Source organism: Oncorhynchus gorbuscha, linkage group LG03 (assembly GCF_021184085.1).
Source record: "Oncorhynchus gorbuscha isolate QuinsamMale2020 ecotype Even-year linkage group LG03, OgorEven_v1.0, whole genome shotgun sequence".
In the NCBI taxonomy this organism is placed as follows: domain Eukaryota; kingdom Metazoa; phylum Chordata; class Actinopteri; order Salmoniformes; family Salmonidae; genus Oncorhynchus; species Oncorhynchus gorbuscha.
The window spans coordinates 16205581-16227306 of NC_060175.1; the positions used below are offsets into that span (position 1 = coordinate 16205581).

The window sequence follows — 21726 nt, forward strand, 5'->3', positions numbered from 1 at the left end:
TATACTGAATTAATATAGGAACATTATGCCCCATCCACTACAAATATGGGATAGTACTTTTACATTAGGACCTTATTTTAAACAGAATGCAACATTGGTAACAATGTATTTTATGGTGCAGAAATTACCAGGTATTTTCTAAAACATTACATGTTTAAATGGTAATTACATTTTAAGCAACATTTTGTTGACTTAGTTTTAAATAAGTACCGGAACTGTAATATAAAGTGTTACTGAAATGTCTATACATTTGAAATGACAATTGATAAATTCATGGCTCTCTCTTCTTTCTCTTACTAATTAATGTAATACTTACACGTCTGGTAGAAGCTTTGGGATTATCTCAACTGTATATGTTGTCTTTCTCTGGAAGACACACTCTGGAATGGTATCCATTGGCAAATGGTTGATGTAGAAGTGCACTTTTCTGGCTTGATTTGGAGAGTTCTTCTTTGGTTCGTCGAACTTGGTTGTAAAACCATGGGCCACCCATGTGTAGATTTGAGGGTCAACTACTTCATCTGATTGGTCAGGGGTTGAGGCCAGTTTCAACCCTCTTTTGCGGATACACAATAAGCACTTGTTAAGGTTGCATTCAATGGCCCATTCTTTAATGTATTCGAGAGGAAGGTCAAAACTTCCTTCTTGTTTGCTCCATTGCAAGTTCAGCTCCAGGTCCTCAATGATTATGATGTCACTTTCATCCACAGCATTGGCTGCAGACTCCATCTCACAAAGTGGTTTCCAGATCCTCACATACTCTTCAGCGTTTCTATATTCACTCTTGGATGGACGGTCTGCACATTTGGAGAAGCATGTGATAGGGCTGTGGGCATGGTCTACACACACCTCAAATGTTGGTTTGATGCACACCAACTGAAGAGTGGGTGTCCAATAACCTCGCTTTCTTTCAGATGTAATTTGGACCGGAAGTGTGTCTCCTGGCTTCAACTGGAGAGTAAGATCAACATAGTGCTCCATTTCAATTTTTTCATCTTGTCCATGTGCAGTTCTATGAGAGTCATTCCCAGTGTCAAGCAAATCCATTGTGGTATGTTTTGGCACACTCTTCAAATGTTCCATTTGCTTTGTTGTGGCGCTTAGTATGAGAGACCTTGCTATGTTCCATTTTTCCTGGTCAATTGCATCAACAATGTCTCGCCAAGTCTTTTGTGAAAGCTCGGTGCATGCAGAAGAATTTTGCACCCTTTTTAGCTCTTGGTGAGTTTTGGCAGTGTCAACTGAGTACACTCGTCTTCTCCATGTTAGAGTCATGTGATTCTCGTTTGAGTCGTACAGTGGTTGATCCTCCAGTTGCAAATCTCTGTACATAACAGGCAAACTGTCTGGAAATGAGTGACTGTCAAATGGAAATGACAACTTGAAACTGTCTCCTACCTCAACACCAACAACAAATGCTATCTTCAAAACATTTTGTTTCTTCACGTCTATGGCAAAGGAAATCATCTCAGCCCTCTTTTCATACTCATTGGCCTTCTTGTATCTTTCTTCATTCTTCTGACCCAGAATGTCAATGTCTTGTGGAGAATATTGGACTGGAGTGCCGCTTAGAATTGAATGCAAAAGCCTTTGCAGGATAACATCCATGTAGCGACGTATGGGCGAGGATGCTTGTGCATAGGACTTCAGATGCAAGGAATAGTGCCCAACAGTTGCCTTAGGGGATGAATTGGAACGGATGACATACGCTTTGCCAAGACACTTCCTAAACTTATATATCACTGGAAGGAGCTGGGGATAGATGTCATCTGTAGCTATCAGATCAATCATTCTGTCAGTGTCAACTTCCCCGTTCCCAGCAGCTGATAGGATCTCATTCCACACTGATGTTAGCACGGGGAAGCTTTTGCTCTCCAAGACCTCTTGGTCATGGTCGTGGTCAAGGTTGTGCCTTAGGTGTGAGGACAGTGATATGATGTCTTTGCACTGCGCTTTCAAGTCTTTGACCATTCTAGGGTCAGGTCTTGCTTGACATCGGAGAGGAGTGCAGTGCATGGTTTCTTTTGCGTTGCTCAAAAATTCAGACACAGAATTGTTGAACAGTACACTAAGCTCCTCAATCATCTGATGGGATCTCCTCTTCCCTGGCATCTGGTGATCATCCAGTCGTTTATAGTTCCAATCCTTTCCCAGCCTGGCCTTCCTTTGGACTTTGGCAAAACGATATGCCACAGCAACACAGTCTTCTACAGTATCAAACTTGGCCTCTTCTCTTGACTGCTTACTGATGATGTCCTCCGCCTCTTCATAAGAGAACTTTCTATCAGAATTGATCTGAGAAAGATTGAAGTTCTTGTCAATGATTTTGTCTGTTGCCTTGTCTACTCGTACCACTAATGAAATCACCATACGATCTTGACCAGGCAGGAGACTCAAGTATTTGAGGCTAAATGGTTTTGGGAACATGTAAACTGGTTCTTCAGGACTGTAATATGTAGCACCCTGTTGTTGTGCACAATCATCCAACGAATCACCAATCTTCACGAAACTTGCCACATCTGCTATGTGGACTCCAACCTCATAGTAGCTGTCCTTGTCAATGACACTAATTGCATCATCCAAGTCTTGGGACTTCTTTGGGTCAACAGTGAAAGTAGTCAACCTTCGGAGGTCCTCTCTGTTACCAATGTGGGTGTCTTCCCAGGAAAACACTTCATCTAAAACATGTCTGGGAGGCGATTGTTCGACTTGAAATTCTGCGTCCAAAATCTTTAAGCCCAGTTCCAAAGATAATCCTATGGGAACAATATCTATCACATTCCCTAACGGAAAGGGATAGATTTCATTGCTTTCTTTTTTCGTTTTCCAGTCAAAGACCTCCACCACGAAGACATGATTGCGTTTGATGTCTTCATTTAGCTGTTGATGTCTGACAAACTCCCATTCTCCGTCATCGTGCTTCCATATTGTAATAAAATTGCGACTCTTCTTATTGACCAAGGTGCAAATTTTGGTAGTGTTCTTATTGAGGGGTACCATTATCTTTCTGAGATGTTGATAGTCAGACGTTTTGCGTTTATGGCAATCTTCATCTTCGAGGGTACAAACAAACACACGAGAGGATGCAGCTGCCTTGATGGTGCCTATCACCTTTCCCTGTGAATGGCCCTCACGATGAAATTCTTCTACCACCACTTCGTCACCAGCGAAGGACTTGCCGAGGTTAGCTCTACCTTTGATGATAATGTGCTTATTTGGGTTGTCAAATGGTATGATATAACCTGCGTTATATTTCTCCATGACCAATTCACCTTGCTTGTACACATTTGGCTGCTCTCTCAACAACCGCAACAACTCAACTCTTTCATCTTTGGTACTATCGTATGGTCTTTTTTGGTCTACATTTTTCGATTCCGATTTGTCTCCGTCAGATGAATTGTAGATTGCCATGTTTTGCTCCTCTTGCAGCTGTTGGAGAATCGCATCCACGTTGTTCCCTGTGCCGAACATAACTGACTGAGCGCTGGTCTCATCCAGGTCTTCTGACCGTTGGAATCTTGACATTTCCTTGATATCACTATCAATTATGTCTTGTGTAAGGTGTTTCGGTTCAGCACTTCCCTTTGTTATACACTGGTCAATGTAGTTCCTCCAGATTCTTGAGCACTTTCCAAAGTAGCACAGAGCGGCAGCATCTCCAACCACAACAACCTGGGATTGAGCCCTAGTCATGGCCGTGTTCAGCACGCGAGCATCGTTGAAAAACTCCACACAATGTGAGTCAGAAGGGTGAATGCTGTCACGGGTTTGAACGGCTGTCAATACTATTGCTCTAAACTGTTTGCCTGTCAAGAAATAATGAAAAAATGGTATGGTTAAGGACTCATTATTTTGACAGATAAAAAGGTTTCTATACAAAGATCAAAATGACATACCAGTAGTTCAATCTACAAAATAGTGTTATTTAATGTACATGTCTAGGAAACAATAACAAATGATTGGAACCAATGTTTGCAAATTAATCAAATCATTTAACATTTTATTGGTCGCATACACATATTTGGCAGACGTTATTGCGGGTGTAGCGAAATGCTTATGTTCATACAATACAGTAGCTCCATCAGTGTAGTAATATCTAACATCTAATGATAAATACCTTGAACATTGGCAATATTTTCCACAGTCACTCGGCTCAGGGATATTTTCCGAAGCTCTTTCCTGATCATTGGAACCTACGAAAAAAGAACGATGACACAAAAAAGTCACATAAAAAAATGTTGGTGTTCCCCTATTTACTCAAGAAATTGATTAGATTTCCTAAACTAAGTTCAAATGACATATAACCATTTTTACCTGGCATCCTTCAGAGAGAACACAGACTGAGCGTTGATCCTTATTCCCCCATGCAGGTGGCCAATCTCTGAGTAGATCTTGCACTATTTTAACCACGCATGTAACCTCTTCAAGATTAAACCACGACATGGATGTGTTGTCCAAGTGAGATTCTCCTCTGACATGGTGGAACCTCAGGGGGTGGCAGTTCGGATGAGCTGGGACATTACCTACAGCCTTGATGGCATCAGATTTGCCAACATAGAAGTTAGTGGACACGAATTCTACTATCTCTTTGGTGGAGCGATAGTTCTCGTTGAAAATGATTCTGCTTTTCAAAGCTGCACTACTCTCTTGGGCTTGATAGTAGTGGAACAGACGGTTCAGCAAGGTGTGATTGGAGCGTTGGTCATCGTCCACTGAAAAGAGCTTTGGTCCCATCTGCATGTGATCTCCAGCTAGAACCACTCGAGTTACTGGCCCAGCCAGACCAAGGGCCATCAGAGCTTCACATTCAAGCATCTGGGACGCTTCGTCAATCAGGATGTGGGTGAAGTAGCTGCCAGGGAGCTTCAGGTCCTGGAAGTGCCTTGCCATTGCAGTAGTTGTGATGACTATTCGATGGCAATCTAAATCACATTTGGCAGGAGGTAGGAAAAACTGTCCGTTTTCTGATAGAAGGCAGTACTTCTGTGTGATCTCATCTGTGGCACTCACTGGAACCCCTAGTTTATTTGCTTTTATCCTCAGTGGCTTCATCTCAGGGTGTCCAGAGTTAATGTATGGGTGGAAGTGGTCTTTGACATACAAATCTGCAGAGCTGACAAGAGAGAGTTTAGTCGTGCTTAATTTTTAACAGTGATTGTCCTTAAACCCAGAACTGAAAATTGCTTGCCCTACTTTTTTTAATGAAATTGATGCTTTACAAGTAATTAATAAGCAGGTACACTGTAACTACGAGTGGAATTCAAATATGTGTTAACATTGGGATTAATACATGGCATACAGATGTGCCATCTTAATTTGATCATTCTGTTGTCGCAGAAAATGCCAATTTAAGAGTATATAAAGTTTGTAATTTCCACTTCAACATTTCTGACTTGATTTGCCCTAATGAAAAATGTATCAACAAAATGTCAATTTATTATAATCCACATAATTCAAATTTCATGTTGCTGCAGGATTATTAACCACGGTGTATTTTCACAATTAATTCAATAATACTTAAATGTCAGTGTATACTGTAACTGTCAAACTGATATGAGGCTTACACAATACAAATGATTGATGACCCACTCATAATAGTGCAACAGCCTCACTGTGTTCTTTTAAGTAATCATTACAAAGATGTCAAATAAACTTCCTTTGTTGCTAATCTAATGTTTACAAAAAGCTCGCATAAGTAGGAATACTTGCACAAACAAGTTTTTACCAGTCTTAAGCACTATGTATTATGTAAAAATGAGTATCTGTGCCAGTCAATGAATTGCATTAGGTAAGACTGAAAATACATGAAGGGACTAGAAAGTTGAACTCGGTGTAAGTGAGTTGGGGTCAATAGAACATTGTGGTCATTACCTGTTTGTAAGAGTGCAGATCAGTACTCTGGTGTGAGGCTGCCGTACCAGCTCTTTGGCTGCTGTAGCGAGCGTGAAGGTTTTCCCAGTTCCAAACGGTCCATAAATGAGGAGGGGGGCCACACTTTCTCTTCCATCGGAGTCCCCTATGATGAAATCAATGGCTGCCTGCTGCTTTGCATTGAGTTTGGGGTATTGTATTTTGTTAACAGGGACACTGCAGTTCCTGAAGTCTGGTAACACTCTCTCTGTGTCTGGAAGGAGATCTATGGCTTTGTGCATCTCACAAAACTTCAGACGATTCAGCTGGAACTGAACTTCCATTTCACATGTTTCATTTTTTTGGAGCTTCAGGTCAGAGCAGCATCTTTTAGACAGCTGAAAGTGTATTTTATACTCACTGGTGGCGTCTCTGAGAATGATGGCTTCGTAGACCTTGTTACTTTGATTATCTGAAGATACTGGTGCTATGAGAGCTGATTGGATGCCTCGTCTCAGCATCAAACCCTCTGGGGTGTCTGGGGTGAGATTATAAGGAACTGAGACGGCACAGAATAGTTCCCCCAGAGGAGCTATCTTCATCCCGAACAGAGGGTTGTCTAGGGTGGCCGACAAGGTGATGGTCCCTCGAACATTGAGTCTAAAACACAAAATAAAATGGAGGGACTTTGAGGTTGTTGTCATTTTAAACGAAGATCATTTATAATAGGGTCGTTCCCCCAATTCGTTGTCTTTTGAGATGTGTAACTTGGTGAGAAGAAAAACGTTTGATTTCACATAAATGTAACATTCTGTCATAAAGAGCACACATTCAACCTAATAAAACATACGTTTTCCCATCTCAATAAGTTAAATTAAAATAATATATACTATAGCATAAGTGCCAAATAAAGTCACAAGGTTGACTGTAACCGGGTTGACGATTTAATCTGAAATCAGCCATAAATCCTTTGTGAAAGAGGAAATGGAAGCTTGTCTGCAACAGGGAGGGGCAATTGAGTGCAAGCTTCACCAAAACAAATGTATCGTTGAAAAAAATGTCTAGCCTACCTATCTATAGGTAACAGGGTTGGAGTGTTATGCGTGATCCACTCAGTTTTCTAACACAAAACACCAGAAAATGGCCAAATAGAGTAGAACCAGCTCACCGGCTTTTACACTATGATTTGACTATTACATGTTCAATAAAATAAAAGATATTTAAAAATAGTTTCACCATATTAAAACGAGAGTTCAGTTCACGTAACAGGGTTGAACTTACATTTTTTTATGAATGACTAGGTGCGGAAGGTAGCCTAGTGATTAAGAGTGTTGGGCCAGTAAACGAAAGGTCTCTGGTTTGAATCCCAGAGCTGACTAGGTGAAAAATCTGCCAATGTGCCCTTAACCATAATTATTATGGTCATAATAATTGATCCATGGTCGCCATTAATAATGGCTGATCCCTGGCCGCGACCCCACTCACATTTCTATCTCACACTCGTGCAGGTTATCCCCTATTTGACCTTTGACCCGTTGACCCACATTAAATAAATAAAAATCTATAAATACATTACTTTGTCAAAGCAACAAAATAACTAGGTGAAATGTTAGGGTGAAGTGGGTTCAAATCTTCCTGGAACTCACAGAAGGACATTTTGGGACTTTAGCATATCTTTATAGATCATCATAAATCTCTACTGGGGCCACAGGGCAGAGCCTACTGGAGTATAGTGTCATGAACAGACTACAATCTGATTCATTGAATTCTCCATGTGGTCTATAATAATGGGCACTTCATTGAATAAAACAGGCTTTTAAGATTTAATATTAGTGAACAATTTCTATTTAAAATGTCAAAGGGATATTAAAATGTGCACTCATTTTGTGGAACGACACAATACTATTAAAGATGATCAGCTAGGAAATAAAACCATGAAAAAGTTACCTTGAAACCACCTGATCTTCTGCCTGCTCCTCTGTGTACAGGAAGCTGTGCATCCTCTCTTTGTAATTCTGGTGATTCATGGGCGTGTTGCGGTCGTCAAGTGGTTTATACCGCAAACTGATCTGAGGAGGCTTGTACTCCTTCAGAAGCTCTTCCTGTACTTCTGTCTTTTCCAAGCAGGGGATGAAGACCCTGTTCCCCCGATGCCAGCGTTCCAGATTCTGGGAAGGGGGCCCAACGTCCTCAGGTGGCTCCTCGAGCTTAGGGGATAGCTGCTGTCCGACTTTAACCTTCAGTTTCTGCAGGAGCACTGGCCTCATGTCAAAGTCGAACACCAACCACTGTTCGTAAAGACCCGGGTTGTTGGACTTGAAGGACACGGTGATGGCATAGGTCATGTCTGAGTTACAGAACGATTCACCCGTGGAGTAAGTGCAGGGCTCAGGACTGTTTTCATCCAGGGAGAAAGAGGCTCCAGGTTCCTGTTTCAGTAATGCTACATGTGCAAGTAGTCTCTGTGAAGACACAGGCAAAATATACAGGTGACCAATGACACTTAAACACAATACAATATGAATTATGTTTGCAAAATGCTAAATTCGCTAGAGTCACCTCATCCTTGCTAGTTCGCTAACTTGGCTAGCCGAGGGGCGAAAATAATTCATTTATTGTTTTGTACGACAAAATTAATTATTAGTAGCCCAGTTTGTTTCCACCCCAGCCAGTTGATAAACATCACGAATATGAGAATCATTACACTTGAAATTAGAGGTTGGACATAGAAACTTTAGTGGAGAGAATGTACTCTTGTTTCTCAGAGCCCAAAGGGATAGCAATGAAGGACAAAAAAGTGGAAAGTTGTGAAAAAGAGCCCTGGCCTTTAATCTTTCACTGCCAACAGTAAACTTAGATGGAGTAGACACAAAGAAGAAAATGTAAAAGCACAGCGTATTATATTCACAGACACTGAGCAGAGAAATGTTCTCACAGTGTATTGACTGTATTCAAGAGCCCTCCTGTCTCAGCCTCCAGTATTTATGCTGCAGTAGTTTATGTGTCGGGGGGCTGGGGTCAGTTTGTTATATCTGGAGTACTTCTCCTGTCCTTTTCGGTGTCCTGTGTGAATCTAAGTGTGCGTTCTCTAATTCTCTCCTTCTCTCTTTCTTTCTCTCTCTCGGAGGACCTAAGCCCTAGGACCATGCCCCAGGACTACCTGACATGATGACTCCTTGCTGTCCCCAGTCCACCTGGCCATGCTGCTGCTCCAGTTTCAACTGTTCTGCCTTATTATTATTTGACCATGCTGGTCATTTATGAACATTTGAACATCTTGGCCATGTTCTGTTATAATCTCCACCCGGCACAGCCAGAAGAGGACTGGCCACCCCACATAGCCTGGTTCTCTAGGTTTCTTCCTAGGTTTTGGCCTTTCTAGGGAGTTTTTCCTAGCCACCGTGCTTCTATACCTGCATTGCTTGCTGTTTGGGGTTTTAGGCTGGGTTTCTGTACAGCACTTTGAGATATCAGCTGATGTACGAAGGGCTATATAAATACATTTGATTTGATTTATATATTGATGTAATGGGTAGTTAGGAATAACCATCAAAACAACAGAATGTCATACTTCTGGCCAACTGTTACCTCTGTTTTGATCTGGAACTCCCATTGGAATTCTGCTTCAGTCTCTACACACTCCACACACAAATCCTCTTCAAAAGTGACAGTCACATCATCAACTTGCTCTGACATCTGTAACATTTAGTCACACTGTTAGTTGTTTGGGGACAATGAGCATTTTATAGTAAACAAATGTAGATAATATGTAGTAGGTAGAATATCTAAAAGTTATATCAGTGTGCTGGAGGGCAGTAACAAAACGGTATAACAGTGTCATATTAAATGTATTGGAAACCGTTACGACCGGTGTTATTATGGCATATGTTGACAGATGTAATAGTTCATGTCACTTGCCCACTTGAATAAATCAACCATTTGTTCTTTACATTGAAACATAACTGACACTCATTGTCAGATTCAGTCCAATCCACAATGCAGGAAACCTGTGTTGCTGACTAATCACTCTGTTCCTGGAAAAATGCACCACTTTGTCAACATTTAATATTGATTTGTTCATTTCACATGTGAGGCATCATCTAATTATTTGCCTCAGTGGAAATGTGCAGGAGCATTATTATTCTTAAGCAGTACAGGTTTATCAAGTACATGTTTGATTGAATCTCAATTGCATGGAGACATTTGTTCCTGATCTGAACTATGATGACTTACGATGTGCACTTCATTGCTGCTGTGTCTGTACTCCTCCAAAAGACGATCCCTGTAAGACATGAGGCCTTGAGCCTCTATGTTGCGCCTTATCTCCTTGTCTTCTTTGGCTAGCATTACCCACTCTTCAAGCTCCTCCTCAGAGTGAGCTTTCACACAGTTGGTGCCATATTCACAGGTGTCAGGTCTGAGAAGAAATGTCAGTACAAACTATAATAAGACGCTAAAGGCACAATCAGTAAGATTTATTGCTGCTTATTGATCATTTCAACAAATTACATTTCCTGTATATCCCATGATTTGTTAAGAAAATGGCTTATTGATGACAATATAATATAGACAATAAGGGCTATTTACATATGCATCTATCATACAGATTGCACTTTTAGGCTTTGCAGTGTTCGCAGTCACTCAGGTGTATACAAAAACGTTCTGGAATGTGCATTGTGTGTGGAGGTTGTCTCCTTGAGTTTACAAAAACATGTTTACCTCTCGCACAGCCAAAACTCTGCTTTGCGGCCGTGGGGCGGGGGACGATGTTTCCAATCTGTGGTCGTGTCCCCGGAGATCATCTGGGCATGCTCCAATGAGGCACAGTGCTTGAAAAAGCTCTCCCGGGAGGAGAGGGTTACGAGGCAAGCCTTGCAGTAGATGGCCACCTGCAGGTTAGGGGCGGGCACTACGTCTTGAGCCGACTGTGGCTTCTGACGTTGCCTCTCCTGGGAGAGCTGCAGGAGTTCCTGGCGACTCCCCCCATGTGCCTCTGCTCGCCAGACAGCCATCTCCACCTCGCTGTGGGCAAACTGGCACTGTCTGGGCCCATGCCAACAGGGCATACCTTGCATGACATGGCTGCAGTACTGGAAAGGGCAGACTGGGGGCAGAGGCCTTATCTGATTGTAGACTTCCTTCCCCTGACTTTCTGCCAGGTGATGAACCAAGACTGGGCTCCAGACATGGGCTGCATCCACTGAGCAAGTGTTGTTCCACCGTTTACCTGTAATTGTCGGTGGAGTGCCGAGGAAGCAGTCTTTACAAAGCTCTTGAAATGTCCCTGAGAACTCAGTGAGGATGTTTTCAGCCATGTTTTGCAGTTGGACGGCACTTCTATCCGACTCGGTTATCAGTCTAATTAATGTGCTGTGATCTATCCTCTGGTGCTTTACAAAGTTCCATACTGTGGCCTCCTCGTGACTCCTTGCGAAGGTGCAGCGGTTCCTGTGCTTCATACACCCAGAGCCCTCCTTGAAGAACCAACAAACTTCATACTGGCTTGGGTTTGGAAATTCAGGGCGACGGGAAACAAGCCTCCATTTGTTAGTACCTTTGCCTTTAGCCAATAGAAGTTCTCTGCTGCATTGGTGGTCGACTGCTTTAAAGGTGTACGAGATTTCGTTTTCTTTTACAGAGCATGCAGAACACACAACTTTAAAGTTATATGTCAACAAGAGATCAGTCAGGTTGGACCTACTTGTCCCTTTGGCTGCCATTGTTGAATCTTCATAGAATCCGATATAAAGACAGTGGGATTTACGTTATGGAGGGAACACAACGATGGTGTTCAAGATTTGCAAATGTCAAGAATGTGGCAATTATTCAAAGACAATGTAATCTATGTCCATGGCCTCCTTTCGCCAGTTGATTCTAGAGGAGATGAAAACACCAGGCAAGTTAGTTAAGAACAAATTCTTATTTACAATGACAGCCTACCCTGGCCATACCCTAACGACAATGGGCCAATTGTGCACCGCCCTATGTCGACTCCCAATCACGGCCGGTTATGATACCTCTGATGCCTCTAGCACACAGATGCAGTGCCTTAGACCGCTGCGCCACTTGGGAGCTCCAACACAATAGTCAAAATTGAATACAAAAGGATACTTTTGGTCATAAGGTCAGTCTCATTAAAAACAGAGTTTTGCAAGTGATAACTTCCTTAAGGGTTTGGTGTTGATTCGACAATGCTCACTTGCCCACTAATACAGATACACAGCTGCGTGATTGCGCTCTATCCAATCGTATGGCAGAACACACGGACAGTGAAACACCTGCCCAGCGCAGCAGATCATTAATTTTTTTTAATTTTTATTTCACCTTCATTTAACCAGGTAAGCTACTTGAGAACAAGTTCTCATTTGCAACTGTGACCTGGCCAAGATAAAGCATAGCAGTTCGACACATACAACAACACAGATTTACACATGGAATGAACAAAACATACAGTCAAAAATACAGTAGAAAACAAAGTCTATATACAGTGAGTGCAAATAAGGGATTTAAGGCAATAAATAGGCCCTGGTGGCGAAGTAATTACAATATGGCAATTAAACACTGGAATGGTAGATGTGCAAAAGATGGATGTGCAAGTAGAGATACTGTGGTGCAAAAGGAGCAAAATAAATAAATACAGTATGGGGATGAGGTAGATAGATGGGCTGTATACAGGTGGGCTATGAACAGGTGCAGTGATCTGTGAGCTGCTCTGACAGCTGGTTCTTAAAGCTAGTGAGGTAGATGGGAATCTCCAGCTTCAGTGATTTTTGCGGTTCGTTCCAGGAAGTGGTAGCAGAGAACTAGAAGGAAAGGCGACCAAAGGAGGAATTGGCTTTGGGGGTGGCCAGCGAGATATACCTGCTGGAGCGTGTGCTACGAGTGGGTGCTGCTATGGTGACCAGTGAGCTGAGATAGGGCGGGGCTTCGCCAAAGTCAAGGATCGGTAGGATGGTCAGTTTTACAAGGGTATGTTTGGCAGCATGAGTGAAGGAAGCTTTGTTGCGAAATAGGAAGCCGATTCTAGATTTAATTTTTGATTGGAGATGCTTAATGTGAGTCTGGAAGGAGAGTTTACAGTCTAGCCAGACACCCCGGTATTTGTAGTTATCCACTTATTCTAAGTCAGAGCCGTCCAGAGTAGTGATGCTAGATGGGCGGGCAGGTGCGGGCAATGATCGGTTGAATAGCATGCATTTAGTTTTATTTGCGTTTAAGAGCAGTTCGATGCCACGGAAGGAGAGTTGTATGGCATTGAAGCTCGTCTGGAGGTTTGCTAACACAGTGTCCAAAGAAGGGCCAGAAGTATACAGAATGGTGTCGTCTGCATAGAGGTGGATTAGAGATTCACCAGCAGCAAGAGCGACATCATTGATGTATATAGAGAAGAGAGTCGGCCCAAGAATTGAACCCTGTGGCACCCCCATAGAGACTGCCAGAGGTCCGGACAACAGGCCCTCCGATTTCACACACTGAGCTCTATCAGGAAAGTAGTTGGTGAACCAGGCGAGGCAATCATTTGAGAAACCAAGGCTGTTGAGTCTGCCAATATGATTGACAGAGTGGTGGTGATTGACAGAGTCGAAAGCTTTGGCCAGGTCGATGAATGCAGCTGCACAGTAAAATCTCTTATCGATGGCGGTTATGATATCGTTAAGGACCTTGAGCGTGGCTGAGGTGCACCCATGACCAGCTCGGAAACCAGATTGCATAGCGGAGAAGGTACGATGTGATTCAAAATGGTCAGTAATCTGTTTGTTAACTTGGCGTAAGACAAGACAACATGATGCACATTTTTTTTACCTGAGAAATACTGCACCAAACACCTTAGCTAGATGTAAAATTGAGTAACTAAAACCTCCTCGGCAATAACGTCAAAATTAATTCAAGATTTCTTGAGTTATCTTAGATTCATTCTGGCTGTATTGCATTAGTGGAAACCAAGACTGTTCTCAGGGCAGGTGCCCATCTTCAGAAAACGTCCGAAACCCAACTTCAAAGAGTATCTTTAAAATAAACAGAACTTGTCTTTCCCACTAGCACAAACTTTGCTGATAAATACTTTGTTGAGGGAAAATTTACTTTTTTTAAATTTACTTTTTTAAGAGCATCTGCTAACTGACTAAAATGTAAAAATGTAGCTACAACCAGGCCTGCCCTAAGAACAGTCTTGGTTTCCACTAATGTGATGTTGCTTCACTCTGACTATTTTGGGTTATTTAACAATTACTTGAATTCCATTTAGCTTGTTTCTTTGTGAGCCCAACGTGCCGTTTCTCGAATGAGAAATCAAATCCTTCCCTTTTTCATTTTTTAACTGGATGAAGATGGCGCCAACGGAGAGGGGTGACATCTTACGAGTTCCAACCCAACTTTGCTATTGAGTTAGTTTTATCGTATGTATCTTTACTTTTTTTATACAGAATGTTCAGACTATTATCCAGTGGCGGTGCATGGGTAAAATAGCTGGGGAAGCCAAGCCAGAAAAAAATACCATATTACAACGTATGTGTTGTGATAATTGCATTGTTTGTTCTATAGTTCATATGCCTTGCGACCGTGATATATAGACCTAGGACTGAGACAATGAGAAAACACAGTGGCAGAATTAATTCAACCACACCTTTGTTTCATCACAAAACCAGAGAGCAACATCTGTCCTGTGAAGTCCACAAAGTATACTTAGCATGTAACAAACAGTTATATGACCTACAGCATGGTCAAGCAAGTTAATGTTTCCGACATTTTCGGACTACTAAATTAATTTAGAACCACGGAGAGATACCACAAGTCACAAAGAAAATAGGAGCTGCCTCCACTATTCCAGCACAATTTCAACATTGTTAAATCACCTATGCTTAGTCGAATACAGTGACAACTGAAAGATACCAAATATAGTATATTTTCAATCACTGTAAGCTAAATATGATGTGGCTGTCAATGGTTCTGATTTGTGTGTGCATGCGTACATTCGTGCAAGTAGAGGAAACATGTTGACTCACCCTACTTGTAGAGAAACGCAAATGTCATTCTTTTAGTTTTTGATGTCCTAGGTTATCTTTTTTAAATTCTTGCTCACTAGCCTAAATTCCATTTATTGCCAATAATGTTAGCTAGTTAACATTAGCCTTCTACATCTAGCTACATATTTAACTTCCATCTAGGGATGCACAATATATCGGTGAACATATCGGAAACGGACGATATTAGCTAAAAATGCCAACATTGGTATCGGCCCAATGTGAAGTTAAACGCCGATGTGCAAAACCGATGTCAAAGCTGACATGCATACTGAGGATCAACCGGACCGGGTTATGTGTTGTGAAGCTAGCCACTATAACGATTAGGCTCAATAGTGGATTTGCGGTTTACCTTCAAAATAAAAGCACCTCTGAAAGTTACAATTGGTGGAATCATGCCATAAATACACTAGATAATGTTAAACAAGGTTGGAATGTGAAACAATGAAATGGGGTTTCAGTCTACTCGGTAACACCCACAGAACACAACTCTGAAGAGTTTACGCAAATATTAGCGTTGTTGCTCTTATCGCGGGACTGTGATTGTGTGAAATCACCTCTCCAGTCAGCCTATTATGTGTATTGACATTAATATTGCACTGTACAGTTTTACCTAAGGATTGGGGATCCATGAAATGAGGTATCAGTCTTCTCGATACCCAATATATTTTTTTCTAACGTCCTCCTCAGAGTTATCAGACTCCAAAACATCCACGCAGTATTGTTTATCCTAAGGAATAGTGTTTCAATACACATAGGTTGACAATAAATGTGGCTCAATTCACAGTTGTTTCAGAGTCCCGCAATAAGAGCTACAAAGCTAATGTTCTCTGGGTGTCACTGAGTAGACTGATAACCCATGTCATTGATCCACAATCCATAAGTAAGGCTGTACAGTGAAATACGTTTGCCCCTAATGCATTTCTAAAGTATAATACATCCAGTGTGATTTCAACAGATTTTTGTCAAATTAACAAATATTGTCTTTTGTTGATTTTATATGACAACATTCCAACCTCGTTTAGCATGATCTATTCAATTAAGGCATAATTCTACTATTTGTATTAATTTGTACAAATGTCAATGACATACTTTTATTTTGAAGGCTAACCGCACAATTCACTATTGCGGCTAATCCTTATTGTGGCTAGCTTCACATAGATGGGTCCGACCACCATTAATCAAATAACAACTGTTTTATGAATGAGGGTTATTTTAGATGACACCTAGCTATATAGTTAGCTAGCTAAATATAGCTACTGAACCAGATTATGTCGTTTTGCTATGTTTTTAGGAAGAACATTGTTTGCATCCATGAGCTAGCTAGCTTTTTTTATGACCAGCACTGTAGGTGCGCGAGACAACTTTACCAGCATCATAGCACACATATCGATGAATCGTTGTGACATATGAAATACGAGTGATACTGTAATCAATGTGTAATAACTACGTACAAACTGTATTAATGCATTCAATTATTATGTGACATGCAGTCATATTTAGGTCCAGATTGGTCAACAAGCTTATTTGCCATGTGAAAGTGTTATTTGACACGTGAAATAGTGTTATTTGACTCTAGTATCTTTTTTGACACGCAAAGACCCAAACGGCGTTCCATAGAAATCCTGGTTGAGAATGAAACGACTGAACAAATCAACGAAACAACACAGCAAGTACGTGAAAAAAATAGGTCTAGATTATGTTTTACTGGTAATGGGGACATACAGTTGAAGTTGGAAGTTTACATACACTTAGGTTAGAGTCATTGAAACTCGTTTTTCAACCACTCCACAAATTTCTTGTTAACAAACTATAGTTTTGGCAAGCCGGTTAGGACAACTACTTTGTGCATGACATTAGTAATTTTTCCAACACTGGTTTAGACAGAATATTTCACTTATAATTCACTGTATCACAATTCCAGTGGGTCAGAAGTTTGCATGCACTAAGTTGACTGTGCCTTTAAACAGTTTGGAAAATTCCAGAAAATGATGTCTTGGCTTTAGAAGTTTCTGATAGGCTAATTGACATAATCATTTGGAGGTGTACCTGTGGATGTATTTCAAAGACCTACCTTCAAATTCAGTGCCTCTTTGCTTGACATCATGGGAAAATCAAAAGAAATCAGCCAAGACCTCAGAAAAAAATTTGTAGACCTCAAGGTCGGTTAAGATATCGTTTAGGACCTTGAGCGTGGCTGAGGTGCACCCATGATCAGCTCTGAAACCAGATTGCATAGCGGAGAAGGTATGGTGGGATTCAAAATGGTCGGTAGTCTGTTTGTTGACTTGGCTTTCGAAGACCTTATAAAGGCAGGGTAGGATATATTTAGGTCTGTAGCAGTTTGGGTCAAGAGTGTCCCCCCCTTTGAAGAGGGGGATGACCGCAGCTGTTTCAAAGGCGGTTAACATGCAGACGAATACATCCTAATAGTGCTGGTAAAGTTCGTTGAAACATGTCAAACAATGTTTATAATTAATCCGTAGGTTGTCAGTTGTCTAATTAATCGATAATATTTCAACCGAACAATAGCGTATTCAATAGAAAGGAAAAATAACGAAGGGCTCGCACTCGGTCACGCAACCCAGCACTGCATGATTCTCCAGTCCACTGACAGAAAGGTCACATTCTTCTTCATTTTTCAGAAAACAAGCCTGAAACAATGTCTAAAGACTGTTGACATCTAGTGGAAGCCATAGGAACTGCAATCTGGGGCCTAACCCTAGTGGTTAGAGAGTTGGACTAGTAACCGGAAGGTTGCAAGTTCAAACCCCCGAGCTGACAAGGTACAAATCTGTCGTTCTGCCCCTGAACAGGCAGTTAACCCACTGTTCTTAGGCCGTCATTGAAAATAAGAATTTGTTCTTAACTGACTTGCCTAGTTAAATAAAGGTAAAATAAAACAAAAAAGATACTCTATAGGCATTCAATTGAAAAATCCCACTTCCTGGATGGATTTTCCTCACCTGCCATATCAGATCTGTTATATTCACAGACATTATTTTAACAGTTTTGGAAACTTTAGAGTGTTTTCTAACATCGGGGGGTTGTGGCATATAGCCAATATACCACGGCTAAGGGCTGTATCCAGGCACAGTGCATTCGAACAGCCCTTAGCCATGGTAAATTGGCCATATACCACTCCCAATCGGGCCTTTATTACTTAATTGGATCAAAAATATATATAACTTTTACATTACCAATAAAAATGGTCTGACGGTGATGTGGACATACTCGTGTTACGCACGCCTCTATGAAGAGGGAACGCAACACCCAGTTACAACTAAACTCTCCGTGAAGTGAAAAAGGTATGGACTGTAGGTGCGAGTAAGGATGACAACAGGCAGTGTAATTGGAGACAGCTGCGTCTTGACGAGGGGGCGGAGTCAGCTCTCCAATTAGCCATGGAGTCGACCAATCAGCTGCTTGAGGGATTTCAGGAAGCTATTTCCTGAAATAAACACATGCAAATACACAAACTACAACACATAAACTGGGGAACGTAACAACTCGGTATGTAAAATTTGCTATGAGACTCGAAAATGAGCTCAGGTGCATCCTGTTTGCATTGATCATCCTTGAGATGTTTCTACAATTTGATTAGAGTCCATCTGTGGTAAATTCAATTGACTGGACATGATTTGGAAAGGCACACCTGTCTATATAAGGTCCCACAATTGACAGTGCATGTCAGAGCAAAAACCAAGTCATGAGGTTGAAGGAATTGTCCGTAGAGCTCAGAGACAGGATTGTGTTGAGGCACAGATCTGGGGAAGGGTACCAAAAAATATCTGCAGCATTGAAGGTCCCCAAGAAGACAGACGGCCTCCATCATTCTTGAATGGGAGAAGTTTGAACCACTAAGACTCTTCCTAGAGCTGGCTGCCCGGCCAAACTGAGCAATCGGGTGAGAAGGGCCTTGGTCAGGGAGGTGACCAAGAACCTGATGGTCACTCTGAAAGAGCTCTAGAGTTCCTCTGTGGTGATGGGAGAACCTTACAGAAGGACAACCATCTCTGCAGCACTCCACTAATCACGCCTCTATGGTAAAGTGGCCAGACAGAAGCCACTCCTCAGTAAAAGGCGCACGAAAGCCCGCTTGGAGTTTGCCAAAAGGCACCTAAAGACTCTCACACCAAGAGAAACAAGATTCTCAGATCAGATGAAACCAATATTGAACTCTTTGGCCTGATTGCCAAGTTTCAAGTCTGGAGGAAACTTGGCACAATCCCTAAGGTGAGCATGGTTGTGACAGCATCGTGCTTTGGGGATGTTTTTCAGTGGCAGGGACTGGGAGACTAGGATCGAGGCAAAGATGAACAAAGAAAAGTGCAGAGAGGTCCTTGATGAAAACCAGAGCTCCAGAGCACATAGCCAAGACAACGCAGGAGTGGCTTCGGGACAAGTCTCTGAATGTCCTTGAGTGGCCCAGCCAGAACCCGGACTTGAACCCAATCTAACATCTCTGGAGAGACCTGAAAATAGCTGTGCAGCAACGCTCACCATCCAACCTGACAGAGCTTGAGAGGATCTGCAGAAAAGAATGGGAGAAATTCCCCAAATACAGGTGTGCCATGCTTGTAGTGTCATACCCAAGAAGACTCGAGGCTGTAAACGCTGCCAAAGGTGATTCAACTAAGTACTGAGTAAAGGGTCTGAATACTTATATAAATGTGATATTTCAGTTTTTTTAAATGAAAAATGTGAAAAAATGTATAGAAACCTGTTTTTGCTTTGTCATAATGGTGTGTAGATCGATGGGAAAAAAATACTTCAGCAATTTTAGAATAAGGCTATAACGTAACAAACTGTGAAAAAAGTCAAGGGGTCTGAATACTTTCTGAATGCAATTTATATTCTACCCACAGAAACATATATAAGGCCTTTCCTCATCCTCTCTTCAGTTAATCTGACCATGACTTAATTCTCCTGCTTCCTGTTTACAAACAAAAGCTCAAACAGGAAGTAAGCATGTCTGGCAGACATATCAGTGTGGATGACGGATCACCACCTCAAGCTGAACTTCGGCAAGACGGAGCTGCTCTTCCTCCCGGGGAAGGACTGCCCGTTCCATGATCTCGCCATCACGGTTGACAACTCCATTGTGTCCTCCTCCCAGAGCGCTAAGAACCTTGGCGTGATCCTGGACAACAAACTGTCGTTCTCAACTAATATCAAGGCGGTGGCCCGTTCCTGTAGGTTCATGCTCTACAACATCCGCAGAGTACGACCCTGCCTCACACAGGAAGCGGCGCAGGTCCTAATCCAGGCACTTGTCATCTCCCGTCTGGATTACTGCAACTCGCTGTTGGCTGGGCTCCCTGCCTGTGCCATTAAACCCCTACAACTCATCCAGAACGCCGCAGCCCGTCTAGTGTTCAACCTTCCCAAGTTCTCTCACGTCACCCCGCTCCTCCGCTCTCTCCACTGGCTTCCAGTTGAAGCTCGCATCCGCTACAAGACCATGGTGCTTGCCTACGGAGCTGTGAGGGGAACGGCACCTCAGTACCTCCAGGCTCTGATCAGGCCCTACACCCAAATAAGGGCACTGCGTTCATCCACCTCTGGCCTGCTCGCCTCCCTACCACTGAGGAAGTACAGTTCCCGCTCAGCTCAGTCAAAACTGTTCGCTGCTCTGGCTCCCCAATGGTGGAACAAACTCCCTCACGACGCCAGGACAGCGGAGTCAATCACCACCTTCCGGAGACACCTGAAACCCCACCTCTTTAAGGAATACCTAGGATAGGATAAAGTAATCCTTCTCACCCCCCCCCCCCCTTAAAATATTTAGATGCACTATTGTAAAGTGGTTGTTCCACTGGATGTCATAAGGTGAATGCACCAATTTGTAAGTCGCTCTGGATAAGAGCGTCTGCTAAATGACTTAAATGTAAATGTAATGTAATGTAAGACAAATTAGTAGCAAGTCTACAAGACTGTTTTACTTGTAAAAGACTGGGATATGTCCTGTGATTCATCCGATAACATTGAGGAGTTTACCACAACAGTCACAGGCTTCATCAATAGGTGCATAGACAATGTCATCCCCACAGTGACTATAAGAACATATCCCAACCAAATCCATGGATTACAGGCAACATCAGTGCTGGGCTAAAAGCTGTAACTACCACTTACGATGAGCAACACACAGACATGAACGTATACAAGAAATCCCGCTACGACCTCTGACGAGACATCAAACATGCAAAAGGACAATATAGGAGGAAGGTGGAATCCTATTTCACCAGCTACGAAGTTCATCGTATGACTATGTGATCTCGCTCTCCGTCGCTAAACATTTAAACCGGTTAACAGACGGAATAGCAGGGCGCGTTCTCAAAGCATGTGTAGACCAGTTGGCAGGTGTCTTCACAGACATTTTCAATCTCTCATTGTCCCAGTCTGTAATCCCAACATGTTTCAAGCTGACCACCATTGTCCCTGTTAGCAAGAACTCCAAAGTACCCTGCCTAAATGACTATCGCTCCGTAGCACTCACATCTGTAATGATGAAGTGCTTTGAAAGGCTGGTCATGACACACATCAACACCATCTTCCTAGACCCAATCTAATTCACATACCACCCCAACAGATCCACAGATGACGCCATATCAATTGCACTTCACACTGCCCTCTTCCACCTGAGGAAGAGAAATAACTACGTGAGAATGCTGTTCAGACTACATCTCAGCATTCAACACTATAGTCCACTCCAAGCTCATCCCCAAGATACGCACCCTGGGACAGAACTCGTCCCTCAGCAACTGGATCCTGGACTTCCTGACGGGTCGGCCCCAGGAGGTGAGGGAAGGCAACAAGACCTCCTCCACGCTGACCCTCAACACGGTTGGCGAAC

General features: G+C 42.4%; 1 protein-coding gene across 2 annotated transcripts in view; it reads right to left on the minus strand.

Moving 5' to 3' along the window:
* LOC124026570 (helicase with zinc finger domain 2-like) overlaps nucleotides 1–21726 on the minus strand; it is a 42945-nt gene that overhangs the window by 8598 nt on the left and 12621 nt on the right. For both annotated transcript variants that reach the window (XR_006837294.1, XM_046339483.1), the window contains exons 2-9: nucleotides 10570–11724; nucleotides 10084–10267; nucleotides 9439–9546; nucleotides 7798–8312; nucleotides 5872–6510; nucleotides 4315–5113; nucleotides 4118–4193; nucleotides 317–3806 (exon numbers count right to left, since the gene is read on the minus strand). Coding sequence is in view for 1 of the 2 variants with exons in the window: in XM_046339483.1 (XP_046195439.1) it covers nucleotides 317–3806; nucleotides 4118–4193; nucleotides 4315–5113; nucleotides 5872–6510; nucleotides 7798–8312; nucleotides 9439–9546; nucleotides 10084–10267; nucleotides 10570–11570 (6812 nt within the window). In the remaining variant the exon portion in view is untranslated. The remainder of the gene's footprint in view (nucleotides 1–316; nucleotides 3807–4117; nucleotides 4194–4314; nucleotides 5114–5871; nucleotides 6511–7797; nucleotides 8313–9438; nucleotides 9547–10083; nucleotides 10268–10569; nucleotides 11725–21726) is intronic.